This window comes from Lithobates pipiens, unplaced genomic scaffold (assembly GCF_037356315.1).
Source record: "Lithobates pipiens isolate NorthernLeopardFrog02 unplaced genomic scaffold, aLitPip1_a1.2 Scaffold_18, whole genome shotgun sequence".
Classification (NCBI taxonomy): domain Eukaryota; kingdom Metazoa; phylum Chordata; class Amphibia; order Anura; family Ranidae; genus Lithobates; species Lithobates pipiens.
The window spans coordinates 84,178,494-84,191,584 of NW_027507758.1; the positions used below are offsets into that span (position 1 = coordinate 84,178,494).

General features: G+C 43.0%; 1 protein-coding gene across 10 annotated transcripts in view; it reads right to left on the reverse strand.

The window, feature by feature from the left end:
• The window catches only part of CDC42BPA (CDC42 binding protein kinase alpha), a 354,685-nt gene that overhangs the window by 87,288 nt on the left and 254,306 nt on the right, over window positions 1–13,091 (reverse strand). For all 10 annotated transcript variants that reach the window (XR_013276619.1, XR_013276620.1, XM_077485865.1 and 7 more), the window contains exons 13-14: window positions 11,587–11,829; window positions 8,697–8,807 (exon numbers count right to left, since the gene is read on the reverse strand). Coding sequence is in view for 8 of the 10 variants with exons in the window: in XM_077485865.1 (XP_077341991.1) it covers window positions 8,697–8,807; window positions 11,587–11,829 (354 nt within the window). In the remaining 2 variants the exon portion in view is untranslated. The remainder of the gene's footprint in view (window positions 1–8,696; window positions 8,808–11,586; window positions 11,830–13,091) is intronic.

Below are 13,091 nucleotides of genomic sequence, written 5' to 3' on the forward strand. Positions count from 1 at the left end.
TCCTGTGCAACACTGAAATCCCAAGCAATGATGTTAGCACCACCCAGTTCATCCTTGCAGACTACAGACTCCCCTCCCCTAAAAATAAGTGTGTGTGTGGTTGGGGGGCTGTTTTGTAGCCCTAACACTTCCTGTCCTAGTTTGACCATAGTGCTCCTCCATATATACAGCAAGTAATAGATGCAGGGCTTTTTTTCAGCGAGAATGTAGGGAAACGCAGTTCCGGCAGCTCTAGTACTGAATGTATGCAGTGGCAGGGGGTATTAGGGTGTGCTGAAGGGTCCAATAATGCCAGCTGTTGGGGGATCTATTGATTCTGGGGCCCCTCAAGCAACCATGGACCCACTAGCAACATAAGACCACCACCCCCTCCCCCCGTCTTGTGTTGCTAGTGTGTCAATTGTTGAGGGATCTACTGTTGAGGGAGGAGTCTATTGTTGCTGGCTGCTGGAGGATCTATTAATGCTGGCTGTTGCAGGGTCTATTGTTGAGGGAGGGGCCTATTGTTTATTGGGGTCTTACGTTGCTGGTGGTCAATTGTTGCTGGGAGCGATTTAGGGTCTATTAATGCTGGCTGCTGGGAGATCTATTGTTGCTGGTGGGGTCTATTGTTCCTGTGGGGAGTCTGTTGTTGCAACGTATAATTTTGCTGCAAGTGGTCTATTGTTGCTGGGGGATATATTATTGTTTGGGGTGTCTATTATTTCTGGGGGGATCTGTTTTTGCTTTGCGTTATTGTTGCTGGCTGTGTGAGATCTATTTTTACTGATTTTCTTATTATAATCATATTCCATACATATTACTAAGCACCACAAAATACTTGGTTCTGTTTTCTCTAAAAGAGGTGGTACTGGGAGGTGGGTAGGGGTGAAAACAAGGGACGGAAAAAAAAACCCTGAATAGATGTCCCCCGAGAGTAGGAAGTGTAATACTGACAGTATCTATCAGGTGAAAATACAGGGGGAAAATAAAACATTCTTCCATACTATATACAGTACATATTTTTTATACTGCATATATGTCTGTTTCCATCATCTGGAGTCTGCTTCATTGTATGGGGATATTCTACAACAACCTATAGATCCGTATCAGGGAAAGTGACAGCGGACGTCTCTGCCAAAACCAGACTCTCTGCTGAGGGGCTGATCGATGACAGATGCTCTTACAATTCAATGAATTATTTTCACAAACTATCCCACGCTGTGTCTTAGCATGAGCCATCCGTGAACTCAGCATAATAACAGTCAGCCTGACATCATTTGTGTATTTATGCACCATTCCTCGAAGATCTGGTCAGACTCCATAGTCTTCCTTCCATTCAATCTTTGTATTCCAGCACTGAAATATGTTTAAAGTTGAACTCCAACCTTTTCTCCAGTCTTGCACAATTGTACAGGCTCCTCTCCCGTACTGCAATTGCTTACGCTGATTTCACTTCACACTGAGTGTCTCATAATGCACATATAAAAGCTACAGAATTTCAGATAGAGCCTCATTTCCTGGTTGGAGGACATTCAGTAACATCTAGCTCTTTCCTCCCCTTCCTGACTGTCCTTGACAACCCCCTCCACATCTTTCATTTATTGGATTTCAAGTGGTTGTAAAAAGGTAAACTTTTTTTTTTTTTTTTTTTTTTTTATGTCAGCTTCCCCCAGCCCCCTTGAAATACTATCTAATTTTATCCCCTCATCTCACAGGAGGCTTGTCAGAAGCAGGAGCCATTGGCTCCTCCTGAAGTCTAGGGCCGAATCAACGAATCGATTAATAGACAACTAATCAATTATGAAATTAATCGATTACTATTTTCAGAATCGATTAATCAGCCAGTAACAGTGGGATTAAAAAAATTTAAATTAGCCCTTTAGAGTCAAAAAAGAGCAAGTAATCTCTATTGTAAATATTACTTTCACTATTGCACAGCAAAAAAATGAATCCCTTACAGTAGCGATTATTTGCTCTTTTTGTACTATAAAGGGCTAATTTTTTTATTTTTTATTCCCATTATGTTACTAAACGTCTTAGGCCTGGTTTATACCTATGTGTTTTTTGGTGCTTTTTGCAGAAACGCACTAAAGTTCATTTAACTTTCACATCTTTTTTCAGCTGTTGCATACTTGGAAAGGGCAGGGACTTTTTTCAAATGCAAAAACTGTGCTTTTTTGGTTCAATATACTTCAATGGAGAAGCTGCAGAAAAGCATGTAATGCATTTTTAAAGCAATTTGTGTTTTTTTTTTTAATCTACCCAACAACAAATTGGGCAAAAAAAGGCATAAAAAAAAAATTGCAAAAATGCAGATCGCAGCAAAATCACGTGCGCAAAAAATAAAAACGCACTGCAGAAACAGATCAAAAGCAAACTGCATAGGTGTGTACCGAGCCTTATGCTGGCTACAAATATCCATTTTCAGACGAGAATATTTATACAAAAAATCTTTGTACAATCGCTGAATGAAAGAATGGTGTTTGAAATTGTCATTTGCTTTTAACATTCTGTTTTAAAACTAATGTAATTTCTGAACGAAAACCACATACTCTGTCTGAAAATTACTTTGACCTAAAAGTTTTCTATTATTTCAAAATTTTCCCGTCACTGTGGTTGAAAACAAACGTTGACTCCACTAACGATTAGAAAATCAAACCAACGTGCTTAAAATGAAATTTTTATTTTTGAAGGAAGACCTTGTTTTTGTATGGCCAGCATATATTACAGTTCTGTTTGAAAATCTGCAAAAGAGTCTTTTTTTTCCTTTTAAATAAAAAACAAATGATCTCCGAGTCTGGTGATATTTACTAAATTCAAACTCTAACAGTATATACAGTATATCTCTTCTGTCTGTTAGGCCCCTTTCACACTGGGGCGCTTTGCAGGCTTTACAGCGCTAAAAATAACATCTGCAAAGCGCCCTGAAATAGCCGCTGCTGTGTCTCCAGTGTGAAAGCCCTCGGGCTTTCACACTGGAGTGGTGCGCTGGCAGGATGTTAAAAAAAACTCCTGCTAGCAACATCTTTGGAGTAGTGAAGGAGCGGTGTATACACCGCTCCTTTACTGCTCCTGCCCATTGAAATCAGTGGCGATTTGCGGGCAGTTTTAACACTTTTTCGGCCGCTAGCAGGGCTAAAACTACGGTAAAGTGGCGCTAAAAATATCGCAGTTTTACCACCGATGCCGCTCCCGCCCCAGTGTGAAAGGGGCCTTATTCTCAGAGTGGATTAAAGATTTTACTCCCTAACCATACAGTTGGTTATTTATATTTACCACTGCATACAGCGATATTTAAGAATAAGGTAATTAGCGGATTAATCGGAAAAAATTAATCGGCCAACTAATTGATTATGAAAATAATCGTTAGTTGCAGCCCTAACGAGGTCAATCAAATCCTATATGCAGAGTGCTTTAACTTTGCAACACCTGTATTATTACAAAAGCAAGTATATAGGGTGAGGCAGGAGGAATTGCAGAGAAGACATTGCTGGAACTGGCAGCAGAGGAGATGGAGTTGGTTATTTGTTGAGTACACACGTATCAGACTATCCGGCGGACTTAGTCTGGTGGAAAAACCGCCGGACAGTGCGCCGGACTTTCCGAATCTACCTGCCCACACACGGTACTTTTGCGGCGGACTAGGTACGGCGGACACAGTCCGCCGGACTATCCGCCGTACCGCCGGACTATCCGCCATACTTTTGAAATGAATGGACTTGCCCACACACACGGAGGAAAGTCCACTCATTTTGAGCATGGCTCCAGGTAGCCGGGACCAGCGAAGGAGGCGTCGCTGGCCCCGTCACCTGGTATGGACTTAAAGGGGAATGCGTACGCCGAAAAAACGACGTGGGGGTCCCCCCCCAGGTCCATATCGGACCTTTATCCGAGCACGCTACCCGGCCGGCCAGGAAAGGGGGTGGGGACAAGCGAGCACCCCCCCCTCCTGAGCCGTATCAGGCCACGTGCCCTCAACATGGGGGGGTGCTTTGGGGAAGCACCCCAAAGCACCTTGTCCCCATGTGGATGAGGACAAGGGCCTCTTCCCGACAACCCTGGCCGTTGGTTGTCGGGGTCTGCGGGCGAGGGGCTTATGGGAAGAGGGCGACGGCGAAGAAGAAAGCCAGGCTCCTCCGCTAGTAAAAGAGCTAGCAGAAGATAGCGGAGGAGTCCAGCGAGAAGACCCCCCGAAGACCGAAGAAGACCCCCGGAGCGGTGCAATAAACTATTTTAACCCTTGTGTGTTGTGTTTTTTTTACATTTTTTTTTACAGGTGAATGGGTAGGGGTACATTGTACGCGCGGAGCGGAGGAGCTTTGACCCCCGCATTGCTGGACCCTGGAACAGGTAAGTGTCCGATTATTAAATCTCAGCAGCTGCAGTATTTGTAGCTGCTGACTTTTATTTTTATTTTTTTAATGGATACACCTCTTTAAGGTTTCTTAGCTGTCGCTTGGTAACTCGAAGTTTCAGCTCCCTCCATAAATTTTTTTAAAGGATTGAGGTCTGAAGTCTGGCTAGGCCACTTCATGACTTTAATGTGCTTCTTCTTGAACCACTCTTTTGTTGCCTTGGCGGTATGTTTTGGGTCACTGTCATGCTGGAAGACCCATCCACAACCCATCTTCAATATTCTAGCTAAGTGAAGAAGGTACTCATCTAATATATCACAATACATGGCCCCATCTATTGGCCCCTCAATGTGGCAAAGTCAGCCTGTACCTTTAGCAGAGAAACAGCCCCAAAGCATCATGTTTTCACCTCTGTGCTTGACTGTAGGGATAGTGATCCTATGGTAACAATGATAGACCCTTCAAGTGGGCAAACTTACCAAATCTGCAGGGGATCAAATAATATTCCCCACTGTATAAACACACACAGGTGGCGATAAAAAAGAAAAAGAAGATACCATTTGTATGTCTCAGTTTCATTGAATTTCTCAACAAATCTTTTCTTGCATCAGGCGCCACTGGCATACATTACATGTAGCTTACACTAATATTGAGGAATTCCAGAATATGCTGATACAAGCCTTTAGATGAAATCCTATAATTTGAGATTTGTACATGTTGAACAAATATAACGACAGTCTGTCTATACCTTTCTGGGACTGACAAAGAAAAGGTCATTCCTATGCCTTTCATGTTGAGAATGTGTTAAAGTGTTATTAAAGGCAACATTTTTTTAAATTAAAATAACAAACATGTTATACTCACCTGTACTAAGCAATAGTATTGCACAAGCAGCCCCGAACCTCAGCTTCTGAGATCCCCCACCAGTGATCTTTGCTCGTCCTCATCTGTGTTTGCCCCCATAGCAAGCATTTGCTATGGGGGCAAACATGCAGGCTCACTCCTGAGCTGGGCTCTGTGTGTCCATAAACAGACACAGTGCAGCTCGGCCACGCTCCCCCTTCACAGGATTTAAAGGGCAGCAGCAGGAGCCAATGACTCCCTCTGCTGCCTCTGTGCCTGTGAGGAGACAGGCCGGGGGCACCACGCTGGATCAATACTGGACTCAGGTAGGTCTTTGGGGGGGGGGGGCAACTGTAAAAGAGCACACAGGTGGATACATAAGCCTAGTGCATTACAAAAGGTATACAAGGTATACTGGCAGTCCGTTTCCATCTGATTGCCCCATAGACAAGAGCAGGCTGTGTCTGTGTCAGCTCTGCATAGCGAAGCGGACATGGACTTGTCATCTGCCTGCTCAGCAGGGATCAGCGGAGATACAACCCTACACCCCCCTGAGCAAGTGGATCCTGCTTCATGAAGGCACCCATGTGAAAGGGGCCTTAGACAGCTTCTTGTAGAACTGACCTTGGGGGACAATCCCCTTTTTTAGGCAGCTTCTTTTCCTCAAAATGGGCGAGAAAAGATTCAACTGACTGCGAAAAGTCAAACATTTTAAAAAGTCTTTCAGAGGAAAGCAGTAGTCTGATTTTTCAAAGGTTTAATGAGATGAGAGTGACTCTTGACAGACCAGATGGATCTACACTTCGACTCAGATGCCAGATGGACTGGTATTATTAAAAATGAGCTAGTTGGATCTTTTCGGGTTTAAGATGGACTCAAAATCAACTCCTAAACCTACTGCCAGTTTTTAGAAGACACCCTCTTCAAGTAGTGGGAAATGGGAAAAACATATATGGAACCCCCCTTAAATTCACACAAATGAACCATCGAAATATTTACACAACATAAATAAAAGAACACAGAATTGTCCCACTAATATAAAGCAACTTGCTGGGGACACCACTGAGGAACATTAGAAAGAGGATATCATAACATGGGTCTTCCATCAGAACCAAACTGCTTGAACTTCCTGTACCCATTTTTGGGAGGTAGGACAGAAGTACATTGATCTTGAATGTATGGCAAACTGCGATGAAGAGGTGATAACATTAATGCTTTGACAAGGAAAGACATTTACTGGATTCATTAATTGAATACCATGGACAATTTTGTTTGATATCTGTTTCATAAAATGTTATATTATTACAGATCTTTTTCTAGATTATAAGATACCAGATTAAAGTGGTTGTAAACCCTTACAAACCACTTTGACCTACAGGTAAGCCTAGATTAAGGCTTACCTGTAGGTCCAAGCAATATCTCCTAAACCTATATAGTTTAGGAGATATTTGCCCGAAAACGGGCACCGCTGTCTACGGCGCATGCGCCGTAGACAGCGGCGCGCAGGCGCACTGAGCGCGGCATTTACAAGAATGGAGCTGCCGCGCGTGTCGACTCCCGTGCGCATGGGCGGGAGTGACGTCATCACGGCTTCGCCGAATGACAGCGGCGGAGCTGCGAGACGCCACCAGCAAGATGGATGCGGCGGACTACAGGAGACAGCGGCGACTTCGCTGGCTCCTGTGTCAGGTAAGTGACACATAATGGGCTACTATGCGATGCATAGTAGTCCATTATGCTTTGCCTTTGCAGGGAATGAAAGAGGAAGTAAAACCATCAGGGTTTACTTCCTCTTTAAGGCTCCCATTTACACTAATGCAATTTCAGATGGGACTTGAGTCACACAGAATTACATGAAAATGGCATGCACAGCTCAGTTTAATGTACTGGAATAGACAGCAAGCAGGCAGGTAGGGGCATTTTATAGCAGAAGAGACAACACATGTTTCTTCTACAATAAAAATCTGCCTGCTCGCTATTTATTACAACGGAACTTCAGTTCTCAACCCTACTGAATACCTTTGGGATTGGAATTAGACATGTGTAGAATGAAAAAACGTTACGTTATTTACATAAATTCGTTTAGTTAAATTTGTTTCATTCATTTTTGTCATGCATTTCGTTTTTAAATCGATTCGAAAAGTTTTCGAATCAAATTAAAAAAAAATTGGAATTCGAATAGTTTTCAATTTGGAATCGTTTTCAAATTTCCAAAAAGAATTCAATAGAATAGAAGATAAAGGAATGGAATAGAAAAAAATTCCATTCTATTCCTCTATTTTTTATTCTATTCTCTTTGGAAATTGGAAAACTATTCAAATTCAGAAAGTTTTCAAATTTGAAAACTATTTGAAAAGTTTTCGAATTCAAAAACTATTTGATTTATAATTTGTTTAAATTCGGTACTATTCAGAAATTCGGATATATCTGAATTTTCAAATAACGAAAATTCACCCGAATTTTATTTTGGAACGAAACGAACCGCACATGTCTAATTGAAATGCAGATTGCAAGTCAATTCGTTCTTATCCAGCATCAGTACTTGACCTCACAAATGCTATTGTGGCTGAATTGGCACAATTTCTCCCAGAAATACTCCAAAATCTTGTAAAAAGCCTTCTCTGAAGAATGGAGACAGTTATAGCCACAGAGAGGGGAGCGACTCCATATTAATGCCCATAATTTTTGAATGAGATTGTCCAACAAGCTTTTACAGATGTGATGGTCAGGTGTCCCTGTCAGCTAGACATCTGTCATATGTTTACTAAGAACACTGTTAGTCCTGCTGGCTATATCTTTATATATAACCATCATCATATTTCTGAGTGTTAACCCTTGTCTGGCCCCTCCTTTGTCAGAGCCCTGAGAAGTGCACTGTTCTAGAATTGATTCAGTACTTGAAGGGATAATTACCTTCCCCCTCCAACAAGCGCACCAACGTCTTCAAGGGCCCCAACTTAGCTGGCAAAAGACTAACTTTAAAGACTGTACATAATTCATCTGCCTTAGAGCACGGTTTTAGGCATATTAATAGTTCTCAGTTTCAAGAAGACCTAGGCTTAGTGCCCTCACCTCAAGTATTCATAGGCAACATAGTTCTGATCCATATTGATACCAGTCTGTTGTTGCCTTATGCTGTTCAATTAATGAGGAGAGCTACACTCTAGCCATATCACGTGACGCTTTATTATAACACACGCCGCAAAGAAATTCTTACTGTTATACTCTGTTTGTTGGAACATTACTTGACAGTATGCTTTGTTACCTTACCACAAGGTTGTATTTCAGGGTGACCCCAAGGAATTAATAAAATTGACTAATCTTTACCTATCGATGTGTATACCCGAGGTGTCACTGGTGCAGAAAGCTTTGCCAAAGTCAAGGTAAGAACAGAGGCTTCGATATACCTAGCGGCTGCTGCAGGGGAAGCACTACAGCATAAATATTTTTAACAGTACAGGTTAATTTCAAAGTAGAGCTCAGGATAAGGGATTTATGCAAAAGTATTGTACTCACTTTGAGACCTTCCAGCTCATTCTCCAGTTGTTTGGCATATTGCTCGCTCCGTTCGCGAAGTTTTCTGTCCTTGGAAGCTTCAGCTGCTGCAGCTTCAGCCTGGGCCTCGATCTGGAAGAGAGAACATAAGTTAAGTTCTATTGAGAGGCACAGATAGGATACAGGAAGATGAGAAGAGCCAGTCCATGAAAAATATAAGACCTGTGAAATAAAAGGACATGTTAAAAATAAAGATTAAGGCCTGGCGGCTGAAACGCATTGGCTTCTTACATGACTGTACTACATGATCTTTAATAGAGCAAATTATATTACAGCCATTACATTGGAGTACCAGCTTTCTCTATATAATGTTACAACTAACCTTCCCTTTCTTCTTGCACAGTTGTACGGGCTTCTCTCCTGCACTGAATTGCTTACTCTGATTTCACTGCATACTGTGAGCTTCTCATGACGTGCATTAGAAGCTAAAACAAGTAAGACAGAGCCTGCCCAGCATTATTTACCACTTTTCTCCCCAGCTGTACGTTACCTGACTCACCACTTTCATTTATTGGACTTCTTTCAATTATAGAGGCTCAGCATCACATGTAGACATGTGTGGTCTGCATGAAAATACAGATTTCCTAGGTTCACCAACTCTTCCAGACGGACCTACACTCATCAAGGCATTTTGATATTTGCATAGCTCCCCTCAAGAGCCAGCCCGCTGCTTACATCAGGGCTTAGGGCGAGGGGAGTATGAAGGCAAGGTGTTGTAATGTTTTCAGGAAGCTATGTACAGCACCCTGCTGGCTCCTCCCACCAACCGTGATCTGTCTGCAATGAACAGAGAAGCACAGAGACCCAGTGATGACATTATTGGATAAAATAAGGTATGTAATGAAAATGTTTTATTTAAAAATATAATTAGCATGTTGATGAGGAGGAACCAGGGAAGGCAAAATATAAACAGATTAAACTTCACCTTTTAACTATAACTAAAGGCATTTATTTTTTGCTCCAGTGGGAAACACAGAAGAGTATAAACTACTTTTACTAGAAGTCTGTTCCAAACATAGATAGGGCACGAATAAAGTTACAACTAGGGTTGCACCAATACCGATACTACTATGGGTTTCGATTCCGAGTACTTGCCCGGGTACTTGTACTCGGGCAAATGCTACCGATGCTTCAGCCAATACCTGGATTCCAGAAGTCAGTGGGCGGTGTGGGTGGGAGAAGGCGAAGTATGGGTCCTGACACAGTGAGAGTCCATGCAGGCTGCAGCGAAGGAAGGTAAGCTTATGGGGCAGGGATGTGGGCCACAGCCATTCATCAGCATTGGTGACCCAGGCCATCAGAATCATTAACGGAAGTGACGGCCCGAGTCTCCGACAGAGGATGTACACTGCAACTCCCATCTTGGTACACCCTGCACTCGGCCTCAGTAGCCTGCAGCAGACATCTTGTTACACCCAGCCCATATACTATATGGGCTGGGTGTAACAAGATGTTCGCTGCTGCATTCTGACTAGGCTTACTGAGGCCGGGTGCAGGGTGTATCAAGATGGGCATTGCAGTGTACAGCTCACTCTTTTATCAATTTTATTTTAGTGCTGCATTATTTTCAGTGCCACTGCCTACCAAACAGTTCCACCTATCAGTGCCCATAAGTGGCAGATATCATTGCCGCATATCAGTGTCCATCAGTCAGTGCCACCTTTCAGTGCCCATCAGTCAATACCACATATAGGTGCAATCTATCAGTGCTCATAAGTGCTAGTCATCAGTGCCATAAATCAGTGCCAATCAGTCAGTGCTACCTATCAGTCCTGCATATTAGTGCCAGCCATTTGTGCTGCAAATCAGTGCCACCTATCAGTGCTCATCAGCGCTGCTGCATATTAGGGCCTCCTCCTCAGTGCCACTGCCACAGTTCTTCATAATTATAAAGAAGATATCGTTAGTATGTATTGTGCTTTGAAAACTGTCACTTGACATTAAAAAATCGGCGAGTACTTGAAAAAAGTATCGGTACTTGTACTTGGTCTTAAAAAAGTGGTAACGGTACAACCCTAGTTACAACCCCTACTGCCAACAGACTCCCCTTAACTTCCTGTAATGGTGACCATGGTCAGTCAACAAAAACCAGGGTGGAATTTCAAATTCAACAATTGTAGTAGTAGTAATAGTAGTTGTAGTAGTAGCACAACTGGGAGATAGTTGTCACTCATAACAGGAAATGCCTGAACAAGGACCTTCATGGTAGGATCACCAGTATTATTTTCTACTTTGACTGAAACAACTTTTGAAATTACATTAACGTTAAAGCAAATCTTCACTGCATCTAAACACCACAAACCAAAAACACAATTTAATTCATTTTTAATATTCAAAGCAAACTCCCCCACCCAGCCATGTCTCCATGCTTTATTTTGTTGAGAACTCACTCTGAAAAACACGCCATAACATTTATGACTGTGGCCATCTTGAGTAAGGGCAAATGATTCATGTAGCCTTTACCTCGTGGTATTTACCTGCCCTTAGCTCAAGCATTTATGCAGGAGAATGTGCTTAGCTGAGAAAAGCCCTCTCCTCTCCTCCCCCCCTGAAGACTTGAGGGTTACTTAAAAAGTAATCCAGTTGTTGACCCTCCTGAAGACTCCTGGGATGTATGACATAATTTGCCTAGGCAAGAAACCAGGAAGTAACTAAATTGTAAGTAAAAAAAAAAAGAAAAAGGTAAATATGGTATACTTTCCTATTTACTAATGCTAGCAGCATGAGGATTAAAAAAAAATCAATGTTGATTTGGACAGTGAAGTTCCACTTTAAAACTTATTTGAAACTTATATTTGAAACCTGTTGTACCATGTCCTAGTTCCCAGCACACATCTTTCAATAAACTAACCTCCTTCTTGCCCCGTTCCGCCCTCCGCAGTTCTTGCCGCAATGCCTCCACCTTTTGCGCCACACTCTCCATTTCCTCTTCCTTATCGCGGAGCTGGCGGACAAACTTCTGCTTCTGAGACCGCAGTTCTGTCAACCTCTCACTCAGCTCCTTCATCTCCTGTAGAGTCTGCTTCTGCAGACTCTGGGTTTCCTTCATCTCTTTGGTTTGGGACTTCAGCTTCTCACTGGACTCTGTGAGCTCCTAAATAAAAGTGAAAACGGCAACATGTTATGACAGTAAGATCAAGGTACGTGCATAAGAGGCGCTAAATCTCCAGTTATTATTATCCATTGCTGTGGCAAACAGTCTCATCAATTAAGATGGATCGCTTTGGGGTGGCTGCTTAGAGGTAACAGAACACCCCCAAATGGTAAGGGGGTGTAGAGAGTAGTCCAACTATGTAAGAAGCAGTCAGGGAACCCATAGTTGCCAACAGTCTCATAAAATTTACAGGGACACTTTTTTGTCTGTAGGCAGAGTCTTATTATAATTAGGGGGCGGGACATTTATTTGTAGGCGTGGTGTAGCGGGGTGGGGGTGTAAAAACGTGGAGTGTGGTGAAAAAAGGAGTGTGGTCTAAACTAAATATGAGGCGTGGCTTAAAGGGGGTGTGGTTAGAGTCTGAAATGAAAGAGGGAAGGGGGGAGAAGGAAGAGAGGAATGGAGGGAGAAAAAAAAGGGAGGGAGGAAGAAAGAGAAGGAGATAGGGAGGGAAGGAGGAGAGAGAAGGAAAGAGGGACGAAGGGACAGCAGGCCTAGATCCTGCACCTCAATAGAAATGTGCGTATTCCAGAAAGTTTAACAATCAGCAGATAAAGATGTTCCAAACACCTGGTGTTGGCACTTCAATCATCACAGCACCATGGTTATTATGGTGTCAGGATGTTTGAAGCGTATTATTTCTTATATTATATAGTAATATAAAATGAAATAGTTCAACTCACCATAATGCAGAATCAGTGGCCCTGAGTGTATCACTTGCCACGTTGCCTGCTACTAGATGCAACTTGGCTCCCTTGTCACCAGATGCAGTTTGTGTCACTTGTCACCACAGATACAGCTTGTCACTTGCCACCTAAGATGCAACGCTCACTTGTCACCACAGATACAGCGCGCACTTGTCACCACACATGCAGTGCCTACTAGTCAAAACAGATGTAGCAAGCACTTGTCACCAGAGATGCAGCGCCTACTAGTCAAAACAAATGTAGCGAACAATTGTCACCACAGATGTAGAGCTTGCTTGTCACCACAGATGCAGCGCTCGCTTGTCACCACAGATGCAGCGCTCGCTTGTCACCACAGATGCAGCGCTCGCCTGTCACCACAGATGCAACACTCGCCTGTCACCACAGATGCAACGCTCGCCTGTCACCACAGATGCAACGCTCGCCTGTCACCACAGATGCAACGCTCGCCTGTCACCACAGATGCAACGCCTACTAGTCAAACAGATGCAGCGC